General features: G+C 38.2%; 1 protein-coding gene across 1 annotated transcript in view; it reads left to right on the top strand.

The window, feature by feature from the left end:
- The first annotated feature begins 947 nt into the window (after positions 1 to 947).
- DUSP3 (dual specificity phosphatase 3) overlaps positions 948 to 25,383 on the top strand; it is a 60,037-nt gene continuing 35,601 nt past the window's right edge. The window contains exon 1 of the mRNA XM_075177448.1: positions 948 to 1,262. Within this exon, the coding sequence (XP_075033549.1) occupies positions 1,141 to 1,262 (122 nt within the window). The 5' untranslated portion in view covers positions 948 to 1,140. The remainder of the gene's footprint in view (positions 1,263 to 25,383) is intronic.

Genomic DNA, 25,383 nt, shown 5'->3' with positions numbered 1-25,383 from the left:
TGAAGTAGTACAGCCTGTTTGACCATTTGTTCGTAAGGAGGTGAAAATGCCAAGGATAGCTCAAGCAAGGCAGGTGTCCAGGGCCTACACTACTATTAAGAGAACCTAGCTGATTTCCAAAGGCACCAAAGATTAAGCGGCACCTAAAACACTGAATGAGTGACATAATGTCACCCATCCAGTGATTTTAGTATTCCCACCAGCACCTCCACACGGAATGTCGGCTGCTAACATGGAGAAGCTGTCAGCATCTTCAAACAGGTGATGTTCCTGGTTGTTGCTCCTCCATTTCATTGTTTTACTGGGAGTGGGGTGCTGCTCCCACCTTCCGTTTACCAAGGTAGAAGCAGATGAGATAGGGGAGCCACTTCCAAGTGTATGTGGGGGCGCAGCCTAGAGCTTGCACTGCAGATGTCACACATACCTGTGCTATTACAGCACATACTGGATCTCTAGGTTTCAGCTGGAAACTTTGTTCCCCAGTCATAAAAGAAGTGTTTCAGCTATCTAAACTGTATGTAGCCACATGGAAATGGTGTTAGTCACTGTTTTGTGTCATAGTGGGGGCTTCAGCACTGTGCTCATTTGGCCAATGTGACACCAGCCTAAAGAACTAAGGGCAGTTGAGGTAATCCGGGCTCCTCTAATCCAGTCTTTCCCTTACACATAAAGACTTTTGCAAAGCACTAAAATGGCTGGTGCCCAAATATAACACTCTGCAAGTTCAAATGGTGTCATCTGCATTTTAAAAATACTCACTGTGACTTCCCCTTAGAACACTGTTGTCACTAAAACTCTCATCTCAACCATGAGGCACAGCACGACAACAATTAACAGTCACAAATCATATAATAGAGGGAACAGACAGAATAAACAACACATCCTATTAGTGAGACACTGTCCAGACACTACAGATAATAATATCACAATGTGCAAGTGACAGCGCCCAGCCTCGTCTGTGCACTCACAGCGATTCCTGCTATCGTTTGCTAGTTAATGGGTCTGTGCCTGTTTGGCTGCCACCTAGTCCCGGAGCTCGGCGGTGGTGGGTGTCCGCCTACCCCGGCGAGGAGGGCGGGTCACAGGCAGCAAGCCGCCCGGCTCGGGTGTCGTGCTTAGGGCGGGTCACAGGCCGAGGTAATGTCGGACTATGAGATCTCAGTGCAGGCTCTCAATGAGGTGCTTGCCAACGATGGCGGCTTCTACTGCCTCCCTTCCCAGCACTTCAACGAGGTCTTCCCCCGGATCTACGTGGGCAACGCGTGAGTTACTGCCCCGAACGGGGGTGTTGTGGGGAACGAGGGTATATAATACGAGGGACTGCTGGGTGGGAGGGGGTAATGTGCTTACAGCTGTTCTACACCTGCACCTCATTTGTATATGCACATCCATAACATTAGAAAACACCTGCTCGGGCATATTATGTAAAATCACGTGAATGTTTATATATATATATATATATATATATATATATATATATATATATATATATATATATATTCTCTTTACAACTGTGCTACATATTAAATCCCACAGTGGCTGAATTACTATGATTGCCTTTAAAGTATAGACACGTGCTGAGGCTCGGGTGCACAGTATGACGAATTATTTATAGATCTTAATGTATCAGGACATGCTTTGTTATGCTTGCATAGAAGCATATTTGAAGTATACTAGTGTGAGGTTATGGGTACACATGGGCTTTTACATAGCTATGGAGCACTTAATGTCAGTGAAACAAAGGTACACAACATGATCATGAAATGTATACACAAAGGTTAATAGTGATGCGCTTGCTTGTGAAATGACACACTGCATACAGGTGTGGCATACTTAGCAATAGTTTCTGGACACAGCTTTGAAAACCATGTACACCGATGAAATAAGCCAGTGTATAGGGCATATTTATTAACCAGCACATTTTTGACACAATCATTTTCCTTCCATATCACAATAATAAGAAATGAAAGAGCATTTATTAAAAGTGTTCTGCCAGGACAACAGTCATGATAAATGGTTGTCCCGGCGAACACCTATTTCCTATCTGTTCAAGGGTCACTATCGCAAAGTGGCCACCTTTGTGGTAGTCACCGGAGGGGAGAGCAGATACGATGCGGTGAGAGATGTGAAGATCTCTACTGCAATGCTCTCCCCATACGTTTCAATGGCCAACGCCATCTTCAGCAGGTGTTAGCCGTCAGGCACAAGTTCTGAAAATCTTTGGTTTTTCACAACTTGTTAAATCACAAAAAATAGTAGTCCCCATAGAAACCTATGGGGACGGCTATTGCTTACAATAACTGTGGGACCGCAGCAGATATCTCTGATATCTTAGATTTGCGGTGGTGTTTTTGGGAGATTAGGATTTTGTTAAATAGGCCTCTATATTTTCATCATTCCACATATCTGCCATGCTATTTGTGGTACAACTGCAGGTGACAGCTCATCTGTATGGTAGATGGCTATCTGTTGAAACACTATTCATTCTGTTCCAAAGGGAGAGCATTACTACTATACATTGCCAAATAAGATTAGGGGGTATATTTACTAAGCTGCGGGTTTGAATAAGTGGAGATGTTGCCTATAGCAACCAATCAGATTCTAGGTGTCATTTTGTAGACTGTACTAAATAAATGACAGCTAGAAACTGATTGGTTGCTATAGGCAACATCTCCTCTTTTTCAAACCTCCAGTTTAGTAAATATACCCCTAGATATCTGTTGCAAACTACAAGTGATACAAATAACAATAGTACAGTAAATCTAAGCAATGCGACAACATTAGAACCAGTATTTGTTGCGGAGATTTTGTCATGTACTTAATTTACAGTAAGTAGGGAAATAATATAAAATAAATGTCACCTGGTGATTTGAAAGTTTCATAACTTAATGGATAAGATTGACAGTTCATATTTGAAGTCACAAACCTCCTATTACAATATGTATGTCAGAACAATATTAAAGGAGTTATTAAATTAAAAATATCTCCCACACCTACATAATTATAATTTGTTCTTTATTTCCACTTTTCTATCAACGATCTAGCACTCTCCAGTCTCTCCCATACAAAATATAATTTGCTGTATCTGGTAGCCCATTGTAGAGAAACCAAGCACTTGCCCCTTACCCACTGATGGCAAATATCATGTAGGTAAAGAAAATGTTTTAATTTTACTGGAGAACCTCTTTAAAATGCATCTGTCACATGTAAACAGTGGCTGTATTTTTTAATTGGACTGAACAAATATTCATGAGAATACAGTCCCATTGTGCTTCAGTGACGTCTCTTGTACATAGTAAATTGATGTTTTGTTTCCAGTAATATTGGTTCATTCCACAAAATGACTGCCTCTAGTGCATGTTAACATGTATACATTAATATGAGTCATACAATTTAATTGAAATTATGTTTTTGACCTGATCATCTTGGTATAGTTGAATACCTTAGCTATGAATCATTATGGAACGCAAAGAGAGCGCAATTTTTATTTTTTTAAAAATAAACGGAAAATGCAAGCAGGTACGCCCATATACAACAAGAGGATCTCAATAAAAGTTCCTAATTGGATCATCATCATCATTTATTTATATAGCGCCAGCAAATTCCGTAGTGCTTTACAATTGGGAACAAACATTAATAAAACAATACTGGGTAATACATACAGACAGAGGTAAGAGAACCCTGCTCGCAAGCTTACAATCTATTGGGTATGGGTGATTTACACCTGTTAATCATATAATATTTAGGTATTATATTATTAAGGGCTGAGAGATGGTTTGAGAGATGGTTTCTTGAGACAAGAGATTCAAGCATGTTTGAAGACGGAAGGGAAAGTGCCAGCGGAGATGGAGAGATTGAAGAGGTGAGCTGGATGCACACATGTATTGTGGTAACATAGTAAAGGAGTTGTAAGGAAACGTATTCAAGGTATCGGAGTGACAGGGAAGAGGAAGAGAGTAGTGTGAGAACCTCGTATTCTGTGGAAGAGAAAGAAATGACAGTGGGAGGGAAGTGATGTAAAATGTGGGAGTGGGGATCTGGGAGATTTCTTGACAAATGTTGTTGATTTTTGCTTTGAATAGGGCTTCATGACACATTTGCTGACCTCGGGCATGGTACAGCCAAACAACCCATCACCGGTTCTGATTGGATATGACCATAATATACAGACATTATTATTATTTATTATTACCATTTATTTATATAGCGCCACTAATTCCGCAGCGCTGTACAGAGAACTCACTCACATCAGTCCTTGCCCAATTGGAGCTTACAGTCTAAATTCCCTAACACACACACACACACAGACACAGACCAGGGTCAATTTGTTAGCAGACAATTAACCTACCAGTATGTTTTTGGAGTGTGGGAGGAAACCCACGCAAACACGGGGAGAACATACAAACTCCACGCAGATCAGGCCATGGTTGGGAATTGAACTCATGACCCCAGTGCTGTGAGGCAAAAGTGCTAACCACTAGGCCACTGTGCTGCCCAATATAAACAGAGCACCTATCCAAAATAACATTGCCACTAGACATGATCATAATAGTATTGCACTGAATTTCACATACTCATGTTATTCAGAACTGCATTCAACTTTCTCAACAAGGAAAACTGTGCTTGAAAATAAAAACCAGGGACTAATATTGTAAATTATCGACAACTGGCAATGATGTTACATGCACAGTACATAGTTAAGTAGAGTAATATTATGTTTGAGGGAAGTTTATATTTGCATTTTTTAGCTTTGTGTCTTGTATGCACTTCTCTGTATGCACTCATGTTTATAAATGTATATAATATTTACAGCATCTGTTGTCACTAATTTGTACATGACTGGCAGTATGTATATACCTATTAATGTTGACTTTCAACAAATTCTCAACCCTTTGCAAAGCAGCTCAGTGCTGATCATTTCTGTGTTTCAAACTCTGCCAGTTCCCCAGGCTTTATTTCAAATCATCAGGTCAAGTGGCCTTTCCTTAAAACCAGCCCTGTTAATAAATGTATAAATTGTACAATAATTAGGACCAACTCAAGTGTTATGTTCATTGAAAGGTTTGCGAAAGATTTTAGCATACTGACTATGGTTAGCTTCACATAACCTGCAGTAGGCAACTGTTAATCGATAAATAAGTTTTAGTTGTTACAGTTTTGTACTCCTGAATTTATCAGCCTGGGTGCGATCACTTGATCTCCACTCACCTGAAGCTTAATCTGCCACCTGCCCTGATTGGTAACTGCTGCTTTAAATACCTGTCGGTTTCACTGCTGGTTATAGGGTTTACATGCTAGCTTCTCTGTGCTCCTGTTTCTGTGCTATTTCTGTTATTGTCTGATTCTTGGTTTTTTTCCTGCACTGGGACCTGAACTCTCATGATTGCTGCTTGGATTGACCTATTTGCTTGTGACCAAGACTATGTATGTTGCTGCCTGCTCAGACTTATTTTGCCTGATGGTTGACTCTGCCTTACTGTCTTTGATACCACTTCCCAGATTGTGGTGCCAACAGTTTGCTCACTCCGTATATATAGAGCAATCTTGCCTCTGCACTCTCCCTTGTTCTGAGTGCTGCAACTCATTATTGGCAAAAGACTATATTTGCAGAAGTTGGTATTACACCCAATTGCATCTCTATATCTGCTCTATCTGGTCCAGTTGCATATTGCTTCCCTTCTTGCCATAGAGCTCTCTGCTCCGCATCTCACTACCAAGTCCTCTGTGGTGCCCTCCTACCTCAGATAAGTTACCCCCACTCGAGATTAAGTACCGGTGAACATATTTGGTTCTATGGGACCAAGGGTTGCAAAAGGTGAAGCTCTCACCTACATCAGGTTCTGGTAACCTAACTAGCAGGGTGATTTATAACACACTTGATTTTTAGTTCCATGGAGCTTTCAAGGAGTTGGTCAGAAACATAAGGGATCATTTATTAACAATATTAATAAATGAGCCCTACAGAAATATAAATTGTTACCTCTACTCTTTCCATTGTCTCCTGCTTACGTTTTACTTACATTAGTTTGTTTCTTTCCTGAATTGCAGTATATCATTGCTATATTTTGTGATGGGAACATATTCCATGAATGCACCACCCTTCCTGTAAAACTACTATTAAAAAATATAATTGTTTTCATTCTAGAGCCTTCATTTGTCTCCTGTCTGCAGGGTTTGAGGCAAAGTGGTTCAGGAGTCAAAGCAAGCAGGTTGGAGGGCTCTTTGAGAATGTAGTAAATGGTAATTGTGGCAAAAGTCTAAATGAGCGGTTTATGCCATCTAATAATGCTTAAAGTATCCGCGCTTATAATATTATAGTGTAAAGTACACAACGGTTTATGTAAGGAGTTGGCTTTGCATAAGTATATATATATATATATATATTCCATTTCCTGGTAATGGATATTGGGAAACAAAGAAAGGGGAGGGAACTCTCGTTTCAAAGGGGGGAGACGCCTCTTTCGAATGAGTTGCTTAGCAAAAGAGTACCAATTAAACAAAAAAAGTTAAAAAGAATAAACGACTAAACCTTAAGTGAATAGGCATACTCCTAACTCTTTTAGCCCAAGTCTTAAATCTGAACCGATCCCAAGCTTTTAACTCAAACCTATGGTTAGTTTGAGCACTAATCAAAGTCTAAATCCTAATTCTAGCTCAATATCTATCTTCCCTCCCCAAATCCTGAAGATGGCAGATTGCTCAGCACATTTTGTGGCAATAAAGGTGACATAAATATGAGTTTAGGAAAATAAGTATGGGACTCACTAATGTGATCTTTTCTCTAAGCACACTAATGTTTCATGGTGGTATTGACCAGTCTTCTTGTGTGTTTGAGCAAACGAGTGGTGTGTATATGCAACAAGGCAGTGACATAATGTAAAGAGGAGAATGGAAGAAAGATGGATGGCACAGTCTGAGAGTTAGTGGGAGTAGCAGGGTCTCCAAGTGGTGATGTGAGTCTCTTGTCAGACTGATACTGGAGGAATTTGTCAAATGCACCTTATGTGAAACATAATTCGTACATCCAACAGGTTATGTTTTATTTGACTCAATTGTGGTAGTGCTCTACCTTTATAGAATATTTTATAGTCTGCCACGTTATTCTTTCTTTGGGGAGTCAGTGCTGAAAATGTCCCCCAAGATTCTTTTATTTTCTAACAACCACTTGTATTATGCATTTTAAATATTTCCAGTAAAATGTGCTATCTAAAAAGACGTATAGTGTGGAATGGTAATTTAAATGTCATTACTGTTTGCTTGGCAAGTGAAAGTGTTAGTTGGTATATAAAGTTGCAGTTTGACTCTGAATGGACCTCTTGAGTACAATCACCAAGTGATGAATTTCCTCAAGCTATCGACTGGCTCATGTGTTGCTTTGAAGTTATTGATTTGCCTATGAAGCACTCCCCATATATTGATTCAGCCAGACATTAATCTCACTAATTAATTCACTTTCCCTTGGCTCTCCACCAAGAGTAGTTTTTGAACCGTCAGTGATATACAATAGGTTAGGGCAGCCCTGCTGGTTTTAAGAACATTCTTTTTCTGCAATTTGTCAGAACTAGGGCTCGCTAAAGAAAATGCATCCAAAACATGGAAGTCAGACACACAAACTTAAAACTCCATGGAACAATGACTCCTTGGATTTAAACAGTAGCTTAAAGACCACAGGAAGGCTCCATGGATTTGTGAATGTTATATTTGTTAGATTATGTTTGCTTCTTAGTTTTATTGTATTAAGTGAAAAAGGTTTACAGTTTCTTAAAGATTTTCTGTGTTAAAAGCATTTTTCCATTTTGGAGGTGCTTTCGTTTGCAGAGTTTAATAAATGCCTCACCCCAATCCCGCATAGCTATTCAAGTTGTGCAATATTTTGAACTTCTGAATCAATGAGGATATGACTTTAAAGTTGTTTAAAGGATAACTTGGGCCAAACCTGAATTTTAGTTTTCAGTTGGGTTACTTAAGTCATGCTATGGTACACAATCCTTCTTACCTGGAGACTTACTTTCCACTGAAGGCTCCAGCATTCCAGCACTGCAATTTTGTTTAGATGAAAGGTAAAAGTCACTGTTAGTCTTACCCTAACACTCCACTACAGCTTTGTTTATTTTGTCGAAGTCGTATAATTGGATGAACGAAAGTATATTGGTTAATATTGTTTTATTGGCCGATTGCACTCAGTATGCCACGCTACACGTGGCATACGGCGATCGCACGGTAAAATACGCACGCCCACACTCTTATGACAACATTTAGTTATTTATGTAATTCATATTCATATTGGATCCATTACACAGTAATTTATGAGCAGACAGTATTTGGTTTATTATTAGTTTATATATTATGATTATATGCACACTTTAGTGTTATTTAAGGTTCAGGTCATAATAAATGTGTCATGTCTGATATCATACTAATCCCCTTTACATTTGCGACTGTCCGGTTCACTCTGCGAAAGGATCGCAGAGTGCATATGCAAGTTATTAATGTTAAGGAATTATGGACTATTAGGATTAGTAATCTTGGCGGGAAGATCGGAGCTCATCCCCTGGAGAGATGACCCCCTCCTTTGGATTCCTTAGATTTAACCAGCCTATGACTTGATTACCCTGGACCCATGTGAAGTCGGAACCTATAGAAGCAAGCCACGTCATTTCTATTGTTCACTCTATAACACTGACTGTATATATAATCATAGCTGCACCCCCACAAGCCTCAGTCTACTCTGACCACAGTATTCTAACAGATATACTGTTCACTGGGTCCCGTGGGAGCGCAGCGAGCGCATGCGATAGCAGCGGTATGTATTTATCTTTTGGTATTGGCTGTACTGTACTGTATCATAATATAATAATGTATTGAATTATTGACTATTTACATCTGCTAAAATAAATACTTTGTGCGTTAGAAACACAATACAATCGCCTATGCAATGCTTATTTGAAAACGATAGAATTACTTTAATAGTTTAAAAGTAAATTTTGTAGTATTTTCTCTCCCCTCCCATCAGAAACGTCTACAGTCTCAGCCATTTAGGCAGTGGATAAAGAGGTGTTTGTGTAGGACAAACTGTTTAGACGACAAAGCACAGAAAGTCAGTTATGTTTGCTATAACATCATTGGCCATGCCCCATTGTGTGGAAACCAAGTCAGTACAGTACATTTCAGTTAACTATGAGAATGAAAGACAACTAGGCTCTTGCACTGACCCCTCACCTCCCTGTTCCATGCAAGATGCCATATAGAGAAGCTCCACCATCCTAAATAATATTGTTGATTTGTAACTTTGTCTGCCTTCTCACAAGTGATCTATTGCAAGGGAAACTTGTACTTTAATGGGTTTCCACAGGAGCTGCAATAAAGAAGGTCTACTTCTGTATTTGTGTACATTGCTTTCAAGAGCAAGTAATAAATTATTATATTATATTATATATCATCATCATCATCATCACCATTTATTTATATAGTGCCACTGATTCCGCAGCTCTGTACAGATAACTCATTCACATCAGTCTACTAAACAAACTGGGTGAAACAGACAAAGCGGTGAGAGGGCCCTGCTCGCAAGCTTACAATCTATGGTATTAATATATATATATATATATATATATATATATATATATATATATATATATATATATATATATATAATTACCCCATTTAGGATTTATCTTTGTATTCCTATTCACATTTTAATTTAATTAATGAATTATATCACATCTTTATAACATGTATGACAAAAATTTTACAAATCAAGTATTTAAAAAAAAAATAAAAAAAGACAGGCTGTAGGCATATTTGCACCTAGCAAGAGCAATAATAAAGATTCACAGCTGTGGGATCCTTGTCCCCTTCACCAGTCTGTTGTAAATGACCCACAGTGGTGTTGTATTGTTTTAAAAAAAAGGGAGCAACATTAGACCTGTTTCTATAACATTTTATTGTGTTTCAACCCAGTCAGAAGTTTAAATTGTAGAATTAAACAAATATAATTCCTACAAAGCTTTGTGTTTTGTCTAATTTAAAGTGGTTTTCAACTTATCGACAAATGTCTTTAGTTCCTCCCCATATAAGTTTGATAGGGTCCAAGCCCTCTGTAAACCATACTGTAGTGGAACACGGAGGAATTATATATAGTTGTAAGGATTAACTAATAACATAACTGGGAGGAATGAAGCATAAGCGACTGCAGTCTAAATATCGTATATCAAATTAATTATTTAATAATATGAACTTCTCTGTAAGCTAAGGTGTAAAATGTGAAGCCGGAAGTACTGGCGTGTGTTTATTCTGTGGGTCTGCACATCCCTGTGTTACAAGATAAAAGTGGCACCTTTAGGGGAAGTTTAAAGGCCCCCTGATGTGAACTGCATCGTGACATAGGAGAGTTTTTTGACACCTAAAGAGATGTTGGACAGATGGGAGGGAGCCATTCCTAGCAGGAGTCTCACACAAAAAGACATGAGCTGTGTGACCATGGGCTGCAATATTGTATATAGAAAAATTTAATTCAGTTTCCAAAATGCTATGTAAAATCAATATAATCAGTAATCAACTACATATTCATAAATAGCATGATAAAGGGCAGCCCACACGTCAGTAAAAGCTGTTTGTCATGCAGGGAAGGTGAGAAAATCAGTATTGACTTAGCTAATACACTGCACCTATGCTGTTTGGTATCTATAAATTCGTACATTTGTATTGGAGTTATTAATAATAAAATTGGGTCTGTGTGACACTCCCCAGGAAAGATATGTTACATTTTAACATTAGATGTTAAACAGAGATGTAAATGGTGGATGTAAAATAGTGTCAAAGGCTCTCCTCCCCCACCTGGAGACCACATCCCAGAAGGAGGGGGAAGTTGAAAAGTGTCATTAAAAAGAGGAGTACACTTACAAGAAAGTGTCAGTCTTTTGGGAAATCAATCAACATTGATAAGCTGTCCATCTTCTAAGCCAGTTTCCCTTGGCGCAGATTATACAACTCGTATGTAAGTTTATATTCTGAATTTTATCTTTTAGTTTACATGTTTTGCTATGTATGTCATGTCATCTTAATTGTTTTTATAACCTGTAAGCATTGCACGTTTTGTATATTAAATCTAAAATTTAATAAGTGCTGTCCTTATTGCTCTAAACAAATCCATTAGCCTTTTATGAAGAATATAGCTTTACCATGCTAACCCTTTGAATACTGAGGTGTTAATTGTTAGCACATTTGTATACCAAGCCTAGTGTGTGCCTGCGTGTACATTTGTGTCACAGAGCCTTTGGGTGTTAAGTGATAACCCTTTGATTGCTGGTGTGTGCCTTGCTGACCTGTGTGTAACAAGGCGTGCTCATTGTGTGCCAGTGTGGGACAGTATATTGGGGTCCTATTGCCCTTATTCAATAGGTGGTGGCAAAACCGAGGTGGGTGTAGTTGTTTGAGCCCTGTGTGGGGGCAATTCGGCAAATCTGTAACCTGTGCGATAGGTGAGAGGAAGATTAAGTGCTGGAATCGTGTGTAACCCCATACAGTAAACACTTCCAAGTCACAAGTGCGCAGACCGTGGTGTGTGACCGGTAAAGGTAGTTAGGAGAGGTTTACGGACAAAATAGAGGTGATATATTGTTTGACAGTTTGAAAATATAAGATATTAAATCAGGGAGTGGCTGGAGGCAGCTATCCCTCACACATACAATTAATCTGAGCAGAGTGCTTCACTTGTCAGTTGGGATAGAACATTGAGTGCAACAGGATGTCTCGGTGGAACATTCAAACTGCCCAGATTGGAAGTGTCTAATGAATGTGGTATCTGATTAGACTGCAACAAAAATCATTCACTTTGTTCTTGCCAGTCATTAGCAGACCGATTTGGGCCCAGTCTGTATGAAGTTTTTTCTCCCTGTGATTGTGTGGGTTTCCTCCTGGTGCTCAGGTTTTGCTCCCACAGTCCAAAACATACTGATAAGTTCATTGTCTGTATAAGAAGGGGCAAAGTTTGCATTCACCTGTGCTAAATGTGAAGCCCAGCGATACAATATAAGGCCTAAGTAGCCTCAACCTCTGCTATTTGTTGGTTTAAGTATTGCTTGTGTAATCCTTGGGGTCTCCCATTACACTGTATCCTCTATCCAGCAAAAGATTCCCTCACTAAGCCCCAAACACTATTTAGTACCTCCAAATCAGGCTCTAGCCCCCCACCACAACCCCTGAAGCTCTCCAAGATCCTTCCTCCTTTGAGACAATCTGCATCCACCTCTTCCTTAAGAAGATTTCATCAATGTACAATATGATATTCAGTCTTTCTCAGGTCTCCCTAGATGGGCATGAATGGACATCCCATCCCCCCTGACAGAGCACTACTGGCAGGAGTTAAGGGAGAGGATAGCAGTTCAGTTTCTTCCTTAATTAAGGAGACAGTCTACAAGATAAAAAATGAAACAAAATTATACCCCCAGATAAAATAGGTAGGATATTCAGTACATTAAACTCCAGGTTCCGTATGAATTGTGGCCAAAGGGGAACTTTTTATCATATATAATGGACAAGTTGAAAAATACCTCTCTTCTGGGACAAGGTACATAATCTTTGTTACTTAGAAATCCTCTGCACAAGTCTTCTGTCATATTGAATCTGTCATGTACAACTTTCCTCCTTATAGCAGCAAAAAGAAACTGGAAAATCAAACTAAGCAGATTGTAATAGGTGGTTCTGGTCAGAATAAATATAGACATATTTATTAACTCAGTTTTAGAGTCACCAAAGATCCCTGGATTTTCCTTCTGTGATACCCAGCCCAGAATTAGAATAAACATCCAATAGAGCAGATGTCTCACATACTAACTGCCACAAAAAGCTCAATACACTGGAAGCAAATTAACTCTCAATATGGGTACTTGACATGTTGCATGCATGGGAAAAAAAAATCACACACGGCGTGCATGTATAACTGGGCACATTCGCTTGAGTATAGTCCCCTTGGTTCTTCAAAGACATACATGGCTGCCATCTAAGGGGTAAATAAGCTCTCTTAGTTCATCATCAGCAGCAGCATCTATTTATATACCACCACGAATTCCGCAGCGCTGTACAGAGAACTCATTCACATCAGTCCCTGCCCCAATGGAGCTTACAGTCTAAATTCCCCAACATACACACACACACACAGACTGACAGTCAATTTTTGATAGCAGCCAATTAACCGACCAGTATGTTTTTGGAGTGTGGGAGGAAGCCAGAGCAAATCCACGCAAACACGGGGAGAACATACAAACTCCACACAGATAAGGCCATGGTCGGGAATTGAACTCATGACCCCAGCGCTGTGAGGCAGAAGTGCTAACTACTAAGCCACCATGCTGCTCCAATCTCAGGCTAAATCCACCCAAAACAGAACTATACATTTAATTGAATAATTCACTAGCACAGATTGGTCTTTTACTTGTAGTTTCCCCTCCCTACACCCTTCCCCCTCCTGTTTTGTACATCTACATGCACATTATAATCTGCTTTGCTGCAGACATGATTTTGTAAAAAGTCGGACCTAATGCACTCACTGTTTCCTACTGCCTCTATGTCAGCTAAAAAATAATAAGTTATACATTTGTTGACTCCAAACTTTTGGCCCCGATCCTAGATTGTCAAGAAAGTGTCCTGGTCTGTATCAATATCCTATTTTTGCCCGAGGCAACAGTTTTAAAAATGTACCTTATTTTGTTTAAAATAATTTGTTTGTAATGACAAACACGCATTGTACCATTCCAAACGATAGTCTAGTGACAAGATGATGCAGTTCTTTTAATTATATTTTGTGTTATGACAGCCCCCATTCAATATGAATAAAAATAAGAATAATACTTTTGGGCTAGATTTACTAAGCTGCGGGTTTGAAAAAGTGGGGATGTTGCCTATAGCATCCAATCAGATTCTAGCTATCATTTTGTAGAAGGTACTAAATAAATGAAAGCTAGAATCTGATTGGTTGCTATAGGCAACATCCCCACTTATTCAAACCCGCAGCTTAGTAAATCTAGCCCTTTGTGTTTCTTTGTTTATTTACTAACAAATAGCAAATGTGCAGCAAACCATCGCAACTAATCAGCAATTAACTTTGGTCTCTGTTATACAGGTCATATCTTTATTAAGATAAATATTAACTGCCAGAAATAACTAAATAACCATGATAGGAGTTTTGTTTTTTTAAAAAGAAAATATGAAATATCCCAGGACATAATTGTACTAACAAGGGTAGAAGATAGCCAGAAGCCCAGCAATGAGGCATACGACTGAATTATCTTCAAACTATTTGATATGAGAAAACTGGCTAAAATCAGTATGATGAGCAGCAAATCTTATTATCTAAATTGCATACATACTGTAGGCTTGCATAAGAGTTTATCTCAATAAAAATAGATTTTCCAGCAGTTTGCATAACTTGCTAGATACTTTTTGACTTGCTTATAAAGACGCTAAAAATATTCTAATGAGGCATGAAGATGTAATATGAGCCGTACATATGGAAATATGTAAAATCCAGATGCCCGCTGCTTCTCTTAACTGTTTCATCCAGCATAGGGAATTTGTATTCTCTATATAAGGCAAAACCACAACCACCCCATATGCAGATTTGTAAATGACCGGCATTCTAATTACTGGTGTCATCTTACCAGGTCCTAGCATCCATGTTTTAATTTTCATCTCAAATCTCTGGACAAGGTATTATATGTTCAATTGCAATGCCAAGTAGAGTATTCTAGATGCCAACTTTTTAAAATAGTTTCCAGGGACACATTGGTATTGAACTGGTTAATCTAAGAATGTCACCAGTGATAATGTCTCAACTAACCTTGGAGCACTGCAGTCACCATAAACTCATGTTTACTCAATTTGATTATAAAATACTTTTTGCGCTTTAAAAGAAAATGTCCAGTAAAATGTAAAGTTAGCCGCGATAGATAATGATCTATGAATAATGCGACAGCATATTAAGAAATGTAATATTTCTTCATTTTGATATCAATTGTATTTCTTTGTATACATTGCAACACATGACTTTTAGTGAGATATATTGGGTGTAGCTAATTTTCAGTACAGAACTGACTTTTCAGCAAGTAAGTTGACTGCAAGTCATGTTGCAGGAATGGATGATATAGTTTGGGAAATAAATTCCAATGAATGGCTAACTACACTTGTCAGTGAACAGATGGTCTATTGCGATGTGTTGGTGGAACAGAAAACTACAAGTCTTGATTATACAAATTGTAGACACACACACTGTAATGCAAAACTATATGTAGAAATATGGCGTATGGTGTTTGTGTGCTAAATTTGTAATTTTACAAAGAGGTGGCCAAATTGGCATTCTGTAAAAGGTTCAATAAGAAAAAGAAGTATACTAAAGGAATATCTTTGTTTTATCCAGTCACTTTATTGGTTCCATGGCTCCAACCTTCACCTTAGCGGAGCTTTTGCCAGTGCTTTTCTATATCAACGGTGGAGCCCAGGGAAATACGGTTTCAGTGCACAATTCCTAGGGCTCCACTAACTTAAAGAGCAACTTGGTTGTACTTTAGCCTTCGCTGGGAATGCTCCTTTGATTAATCATTAATAACATATACAGCCTAGGGAGTGATAATAGATGGTAGGTCAAAAAAGAGGAATTTTATTGTGCATTGGGTCATTATTTTTGAAAAATAGGGTCATTTCTAGTAACAAGCAATTCTGGGAAGAAACCTTTAAAACTCATGTCCTTGGAAATTAGGCACAGTTGCAAAATATACAGTAGACATTCAGTTTGAATGAGCAAATTATACTTGCCCTTTGATTTTCAACAGAATAGGAAAGGCTGTTTAATTTCTTCAGATCACAGTTGTAGATTTGTGAGCCCTTGTTGTTACTGTTTTGGATACAGTTTCATTGTTTTTATTATGTTTTTAAATACACTTTTAAAGGTATGTGTTAAATGACAACAAAACCTAAAATACAAGAGGTTTTATATTTGTGAATGTATTATCTGTTTTAGCTATGTAAACTTTTCAGGAACTTATCATCAACAACCCAAGAAGTTAGGTTTTTAGAGTATGAAACTGATTTGTGCTAAACCAGAAAATCTACTTGGTTCAGCCTTGTTTGAACTCAGTAGTGCGGATTAGGTTGTCCTGAACAACATGTGCATTATCCAGAAGTCCCTTCTCTTATTTGCATACTGCTCCTAGGATGCCTACCCTGAAATGTCCCTAGGTATTGTCATTCTTCTATTGAGCCCAAAGATATAATGATGTATGGAGAACAAAGTTCTCTATCTGTTCTAGGTATAGAACTACGGAAATCCAGAATTCCTATGTGCTGTTCTTACTAAACATATCAGCTAATGCACTGATTGCATTGAGATAGGGAGGGGAGACACTGTACATTTTCCTTTCCTGTTTGATCAGATCCTGTAATATTTATCAGATACATTTATATTTCATTAAGACTAAACTTCTGTTTGCACGGTTGTAAAAATGAAAGTTCTAATATGCCAATGATGGGGGCATTTTTCCATACTACATTTTTATCAATCGGAAATATATTTTCTTCCAGTTACTAAATATGGGTTTGACTGTTGAGGTAGAAGCATGTACTGCATTGTTATGCCAATTGTACCCACTGCTTACTTTAAAAAAAAGAAATCAATATGTCTGTATAACAGTGTACTTGAATAGATTTCCTGTTCATTGACAAACCAGGGGGTAAATGTATCAAGCTTGGAGTTTTTCAGTGGATTTGAAAAACGAATCAGATTCTAGCTAACATTTATTTAGTTCATTCTACAAAATGATAGCTAGAATCTGATTGGTTGCTATAGGCAACATCTCCACTTTTCAAACCTACCGGAAAACTCTCAGCTTGATACATTTACCCCCATATCACTGTTCCTACCCACAGTCCTAAGCAGTCAGTCGGAATCTGAACCACTTTTAAAACTACATAGCTAATCTGTGTAAAGCAGTTCTCTAATTGACTAGAGGTTTGACTGGAGTATAAAGCATGGAGAATGTACTTTATACGGCGGAAAGATCCGGGGCAAGCAGCTCCGTTTGGTGGCACGTCTATTTAAAAATGAAACTTATGAGTGAACATGATGTGGTGAAATTTCATGTTTTATTACTTCTTATTCTCTCTCATAATATCTAATACTCATCACTCTTCTCTTTTTAAACAAAACTCAGCATTCATGACTTATCACTCATCCCTCACCACTCATCATATATAACTTATCACATTACTAGTTCCTTATTATCATCCACCCATCATTGCTCGTTACTCATAACATGTCATAGTAACTTCTCATACGCTACACACTTGTTTAAATCTGACAGATGATGATATTTGAAGCTGACACATGATGATGTCCAGCACTGGATACTGAACAACACAAATACACAATACAAAAGGTTTTAGTGTGCACCTTTAAATGTATATGTTTTGCTATATAGTACATAATTGATTCATTCATTTTTAGTTACATGTTTCCTGGGTCTGTTGAGATTACAATCCAACAATCCAGTATGTGGTGCCCAGTACACAGAATGATTTATCCAGCATTATAATAAGTAAATGCTGTTATTTAAGGTGGGGTCTTCAGTAATTCTGTGTTATTGTTAGATAGTAAGTGCAGAAAGTGCTCCTCCTTCCATAAACAGAATCCCAGTAATATATACATATATATATATATGTATATATATATATATATATATATATACACACACACAAGTTAACCCGTGCATGATACTCATGCATTGTAGTCAAATCAAGCTACTTAAGGTGTTAAAAAGGTTCTTGTCATGCATTTGGGCCTAGCCCAGGCCTCCTCAGGGGAAGAGCGTTACTTCCCGACGCAAGCGCCCTTTTTTAACGTGGTTTTGTCCACATGTCACCACCTCATCATTTTTCTTCATCACCTCATCCTTCATCTTCATCGCCACATCCTTCATCAAGCTACTTGAGGTGTTAAAAACTCCCCACTGTCACCCCCGGCAACCACCAACCACTCCCAACTGTCACTTCTCCTTCAAGAAATATATAGGTCAGTGTATAACTCTGCCCAGCAGGTGGCGCTGCAGCTTGTTTTTTGTTTTTTTTCACACACTCCACTAGGCATATAGTATATATATATATATATATATATATATATATATATATATATATATATATATATATATAAAAATAAGTAGCTTTTGTCCAGTTTTATAGTTCTTTAGGGTGAGCTCTCTCCTTGTAGCTAGGTGACTATTTAGAAATATGTATTTTATGCAAGGACCCAGCTGAGATGCCATCAAGAGAGAGTACTAAATAATACATTTATGTAGAGGCAGTTGAATACACATGAGAGTGAAGGCACACCTGAGGCAAAATCCAGCTACCTAGCTGTAAACAACAAATCTTTATAAATCCAGAAATAACTTTCCAATTAGGCATATTTATTGTCAAGTTGTTGCAAGTGACTTATTTTCCCCCTTTCATTCAGAAGTTGAAATTCTCTCTATTTTATTCTGCTTGTCACCTTTAAGTCAGTTTTCTGGTTCAAGTTAATTACAGATTTATAGCTCACCCCTCACTACCACCTTACAGCTGCATATGAGAATGCTCTACACAAGATGAAAGCATTGGAATGCTGTCATGGACAAGACTTTTCTAAAGGTGCATAGGATAAAAGCATTCTAAAGTCGAACAGTATAAGGGCATCCTAAAAAAGCAGCACAGGAGGAATGCATTCCAAAACTGCACAGCAGAAGTGCATTCCAAAACTGCACAGGAGGAACGCATTCCAAAACTACACAGGAGGAATGCATTCCAAGGGCTAGATTTATTAAAATGCAGGTTTGAAAAAGTGGAGATGTTGCCTATAGCAACCAATCAGATTCTAGTTATCATTTGTTTATCGCATTCTACAAGATGACAGCTAGAATCTGATTGGTTGCTATAAGCAACATCTCCACTTTTACAATCCCACAGTTTATTAAATATACCCCCAAATCTGCACAGCAGAAATGCATTCCAAAACTGCACAGGAGGAATGCATTCCAAAACTGCACAGGAGGTATGCTTTCCAAAACTTCACAGAAGGAATGCATTCCAAATCTGCACAGGAGGAATGCATTCCAAATCTGCACAGCATAAGTGCATTCCAAAACTGCACAGTAGGAATGCATTCCAAAAATACACAGGAGGAATGCATTCCAAAACTGCACAGGAGGAATGCATTCCAAAACTGCACAGGAGGAATGCATTCTAAAAGTCTACAGGAGAAATGCAAAACTGCACAGGAGGTATGCATTCCAAAACTCTACAGGAGAAATGCATTCCAAAACTGCACAAGACAAATGCATTCCAAAACTGCACAAGACGAGGAGGAATGCATGAGAGACACACACATGACAAATGCATTCCAAGGGCAGACCACTAGTTGCATCACAGAGATAATTATTTATCTCTACTTCAAAAACAAATGTCTTTTTGGACCCCGCCAGCTGGAGGTCAGTGTTTTCTCCTGACACTATTTAAACATTATTTGCAGACTTGTCCGTCCGTTGATTTGTGCAGTAACGGACCCCGGAGTTTAAAACTTTTTGCATCTCTTCAAAAGCTTACAATTAACCAATACAGGCATTGCATTTACAAAAGTACAACTTTTTTTTTTACCTTAAAACAAAACAAAAACAAAACAATACTCACTCCCTCACTTACAGAGGAAGAAAAATTAATGATATCTTCCAGCCTACAGTTGTGGAACTACAAATCCCAGCATTAAACTAAATTAGTCTGCTTTAATGTGTTGTTACCACTCCGGAGACATTTAAATTACTCTTAAATTATTGACACATACTGAAGAACCTTTTTATCAATTTTAACCAAAACCACAGCCCCCTTCCTTTCTTCACACACTGATGTCTTTTACACAGAATAAGGGGGGAGATTCCATTCTCTCAGCTGCGCAGCATCACACATACACTGTACAATGTTTCTCCTATTTACATACATTTACAGTATACAAATTATATGACTTTGAATTTCAACATCAAAAGTACCTGTTACAAGGAAGGTAATTTTGTTAGAAGTCTGCCTTATGCAAATGCTCAAGTTACTTAACAACCATTAAACTTTTTTTCCTATACAGGTGACTAGCAACTAACCCTTCAGTAAAACTTGTTTTTAACTCATTTTAATGACAGACTCACAACACAAATAATGCTAGTCACAATATTTACACCTTCTGTCTGGGTCCTTAATTTTGCAGCATTCCACATTTTAAACATTTCTTTATTCTCCAATAATTCAGTCCTGTCTTACATTTACATCTCCACATATATTTCAATTTTCCAGATCCCTAAACTTCTCTGTGCCACCTAAAACAATCTCTTGGGGTTTGATCTCAATGCCCTTTTTGTTATTGTCACATTACCACTTGCAACACTCTAGTTACTCCATCCACACATGTCAATTCCTTATCTTACATCTGCCATTTCTGCACATTCATGTTCATAAATCAATTCCTCTCTGGTTTACAGCTACTTTTCACATTTTTCTCTTAAGTTATGTTTATCAATATATTTTGACATACTCTTTATCATGTGTTGTATCTTAATTGGATCAAAACTACCATCTTTGGTCAAACCAAACTTCTTAAACAATTCACCCATTCCTACACAAAATTTCTTGCCATGGATATATTCTATTATGTCCAAAGGCATTCCTGGAACATCAGATTCTGTACTATTGTTATTACCCATGATCAAAATACCTTATGACCTAGTTAAAAAACCTTGTGACTTTTAGTAATAACTATTGTTATTTTCCCTGGTCAAAATACTTTATGACCTAGTCAAAATACCTTATGACTTGAAACAACAATTAATACAATCTGGACCCGTACCTGGGCCCCAAATAATCAAATTCCTTATCAAATTGTGTATCTTATAGATTCCAATGCAATGACATTAAACTTTGACCATCAAATTTTCAAAGAACAGCAGATAATATGCAAAACATACTTTAAACAAAACAAATATTAAAGTTTTCCTCTGATTGGCTTTTATGGTCAAGGAACAGCGACACACAGGCCAGACCGGACTGTAGAAAGACACAGAGGCAGAGCAGAAAATTGCTGACCACGTAGATTTATTCATCTGTGTCCCTCTCTGATCCGATGATCATTCCATGGGTCACTGGACGCTGACCATCTCACTTGGGCCTCTAAAGAAATGTCAAATTCAACGTATGCTATCCGTGGATTGATGCCGAGCTTATACACAATCAAAGGAAATCTTCCTGCATGTATGCATTGCGATCGATCAGAGAACAGAATATACACAACACCATCTCTTCTGTATAGACTCTGCGCTGTTTTAATGCATACCAGGTTACACATTTTTATAGTACTTCTGAAGAACTTGTTGATGTGCAAAAACAGTTGTTGAATCACAAGGTCAGTTTCCTGACAAGCCTGCGGTTTGTACTTATGGTGCAATTTTCCAAGAAGTTTGAAGGTAGCACGTTATTTGTAATAAACTACTTGTACAAATGCCATCTTTACTTCTGCTTCTAACATCCTCTGCAAAACTTCTTACAAATTCTAAAATACATATATCCCTGAGCATATTAAAATGTGAAGCATTCTTAAAGGTACACTACATTTCATATAAAATACATTGTCACTTCCAGCAACTACATTATGGGGGGAATTCAATTCCCTGTGTTGTTCTAAAGAACTTGAGCCGTGAGCAGAAATCTGCATTGAAATTACCGTACTAACGGTAAATTCCCCCCTATATGTCTGACATTAGAGGTTTGCATTTTACAATTTGAATAGCTGTTCGAACTGTGGAAGTCAAACCTGTTGACATTGGCAAGATGACATGGGGTGGCTGTGGGGTTAACCCATGTATGTAGAACTCCTATCTGCAGGGCCTTTCAAAAGAGACCATGAATGTATCTAACAAATATATATATAAAAAAAGCGCATTGGTATTAATGGCAAGTGTCCGTAATGTATATTAATATTAAATAGTATACAAAAATGCCTGTATTACTAAATGAAACACCCTATTTTACCTGCAGACATAATAACTATGCATCATTTTATTCATCTACCAGCAGATAATGTCATGGCTGACAGCTCTTATTTTTCCATTGTCACATCAATGTTCTTGAGCATAATAATTATCAAACAGGAGGAGCTTTTGCCTTTTATAAATGAAGAATAATTATTGTTCCATGACCTAAAGATAATTGCTGAACACCTCCAACATAATTATATTGATTTTAAATTCTGGCACCCGATGGGGGTTAGTATGTGGAGCCACAGAGGTTAGGTGATATTTTTTTTTTAGTTGTCTTGATAATGCTTTTTTAATTATTCTGTTGGAGATTGAGATTACTCTAGAAATATAAGACATCTACATTTTCTTATGGGTGTGTTATAGATTTCTGTATTTTATAAGTTAACATTAACATGAAAAATCTCTATCAAATGAGATCATATAGTGATTTTCATACGGAAGGTTTGAGGTCAAATATAGGACAGTGGTTACAAATATTGATCTAGAAGCATAATCTTGCTGAGTTGTAGTTTGCCATGGGAGATGTGTCTGGCAAATTAGTTGTGTATACTGCAGAATGACTGTATTATTAGACATGATCGTATTAGGCCAGCAAATCTCCCCTTGCATAAATGTCAGATGTTCCTAAATGATTTTCCAGAAGCAGTTTCTGAAGGTCATTCTTGGAAGTTTTTGTCCCTGAAAATGTCATTTTTTCAAGACTAACCACCAACACACCCACACACCTCTTTGAATGAGTGAAGATTTAGTTCTCTTAACCTTTGTGCTACATACAGATGTCTGAAATGGAAGTATTTGAAATAATACATGAATTGTATTATGATCATGTCCTTTGGTCAGGTCATGTTAGATAAATGTGGTCTCTGATGCTTGTATAAAGTGTGATAGAATTGCATTATGATTATGTCCATTTGTCAGGTCTAGATGGATATATGTATTGTTCCAAGCCTATATAGAATGTAATATAATTGTACTATGATCATGTTATGGTCAGGTTATGTGTATAATCCTATGCTTTTATAAAATGTAATTTAATTGTATTGTGATGAGGTGCAGTGTCCTACATCTTTATAAAATATAATAGAAATGTATGATGGAGGTCATTTCTGTTAATATAGAGCGCTACGCTCTGTCTTCCATCTTGGTAGTGGTGTCCCCTGTGGTCTAGTGAAGACAGGAAATGGGACAGCCTCCAGACATCCGCATCACTCTACTGAGCATGCACAGACAGGAAGTTCAGCTCTCAGCCGGTTCTTCCAGTGTCAGTTGAACTGGAGACGTGATAACTGGAGCTGCATTTTTTTTTGTGTTCTCTTACTTATATAAAGTGACCGGAGGCACAAAATTTATATGAGCAACCTGTTCTCTGACATTGCACACGGTATACGCTTACTACCATCTGTAAATATGAATGTACTATTATAGAGTTAAGTACATTAACAGAATAAGCTTGTCATACTGCCTGTCTGTTACAGTCAGTATCAACTGTGAGTAACTGTATATATGTATAGATCATCAAAAAACACAAGAGAAGAGGGGCACGACACATAGTGCATTAAATGTAAACACAAGTGGTGATATTCTTGATATTATTGTAACCTCCTCCTCACTGGCCTCCCCCACTCCCGTCTCTCCCCCCTCCACTCTATACTCAATGCGGCCGCAAGACTCATCTTCCTCTCACGCCGCTCCTCCTCTGCCTCCCCTCTCTGCCTTGCCTTACACTGGCTCCCCTTCCCCTACAGAATCCTTTTCAAACTCCTTACCCCACTTACAAGGCTCTCTCCAACTCTACTGCCCCTTATATCTCTAACCTCCTCTCCATTCACACTTCTGCCTGCTCCCTGCGCTCGGCCAATGACCGCCGCCTCTCCTCCACTTGTATTACTTCTTCCCACTCCAGAATCCAAGACTTTTCCCGTGCAGCCTCCCTTCTCTGGAACGACCTCCCTCGTTCCATCCATCTCTCTCCTACTCTGTGCTCCTTCAAACATGCACTCAAAACTCACCTCTTCCTCAAAGCCTACCAACCATCTACTTAACCCCCATCTCCTCCCTTTAGCTCGTCCTCCCTTCTCTCCTCTTGCCTCAACTGGCTCCTCTTGTGCCTGGTCTGTTTACCCTCCCTTAAGATGTAAGTTCATATGAGCAGGGCCCCCTCCCCTCCTGTCTCCATACCTGTTCTTCCGCTCCGTCTTTACTGCATATGACTGGCCGGAGTTTCTGAAGTATTGGTACTTTTTGTTCATTGTTCTGTATGATTTCACCCTGTATAGTCTGCTGTTAGTACTGTGTGCGGCGCTGTGGATACGTTGTGGCGCCTAACAAATAAATGATAATAATAATAATATTCTCCACAGATAGAAAATTCCCGTACCAGAGGATAAAGTTATAACAGCTTGTTTCATATGCTGATGAATCTCCTCTCAGGATGAATCTCCTCTTACTACCGTCCATATTGGACCGCTGGAGCACGAATGCGGATACCACGGTATCCTCCCAGAAGCACCAAATGGTGAACCTCCGGAGCTAAAACTCAAAATAGCCCCAATAGTGTGATACCATCAAATTAGAAGACAAGACTGATGGCTAAAGTACACAAAATTTATCAAAAAGGGCATACTGCCCCATACAGCAGCTAAAGTAAGAAAATGCCCGTACATAATGCAAAGTAAAAAACAGCTGTCCTCCTTCACACTCGCAGAATAGTATAGGGTAGGGTTAGATCCCGGCCGACACACCTCACACCTCCAAACAGCGATAGATAGATCAGACAGTCACAAATCCCTGACGCGTTTCGTCCTCCAAAAAAGTCTTTCTCAAGGGGTCATAATAAAACTCCAAAAGCTCACTCCTAAATACTGAAGCCTTCTTCGTAAGAGTGAATCAGAACATCATTATCCGGAACGTAGATAACATTTCGGCCGTCCCGATACCTCACTTCCGGGAAGATGTCAATAATAAAAGATCTATTTGTTATTACCAGCATAAATATACCTCTGCTGAACATACAATCCAAGATAATACTTAAAGAGAATAGATATTAACAATTAGAAATTTTATAAATCAACCTAGACTTCCATTCTCATAGCGGGCAATAGCATGTCATCACTTCCGGTATAAAAATAAGTATAGAAATATATACAGGTATATATATATATGTATACAGCATATAGTTCTACATTACCAAACATATATAAAATACAAAGACTTCAGATGTTTTATCATAAACACATGCTTATATGACATAAAAACACATCAAACCATAACAGTATATAATTATAGGAAACAA

Source organism: Mixophyes fleayi, chromosome 6, assembly GCF_038048845.1.
Source record: "Mixophyes fleayi isolate aMixFle1 chromosome 6, aMixFle1.hap1, whole genome shotgun sequence".
NCBI classification, from domain to species: Eukaryota; Metazoa; Chordata; class Amphibia; order Anura; family Limnodynastidae; genus Mixophyes; species Mixophyes fleayi.
The sequence above is the reverse complement of the archived record's forward strand: the minus strand, read 5'-3'. Positions and strand labels throughout refer to the sequence as shown.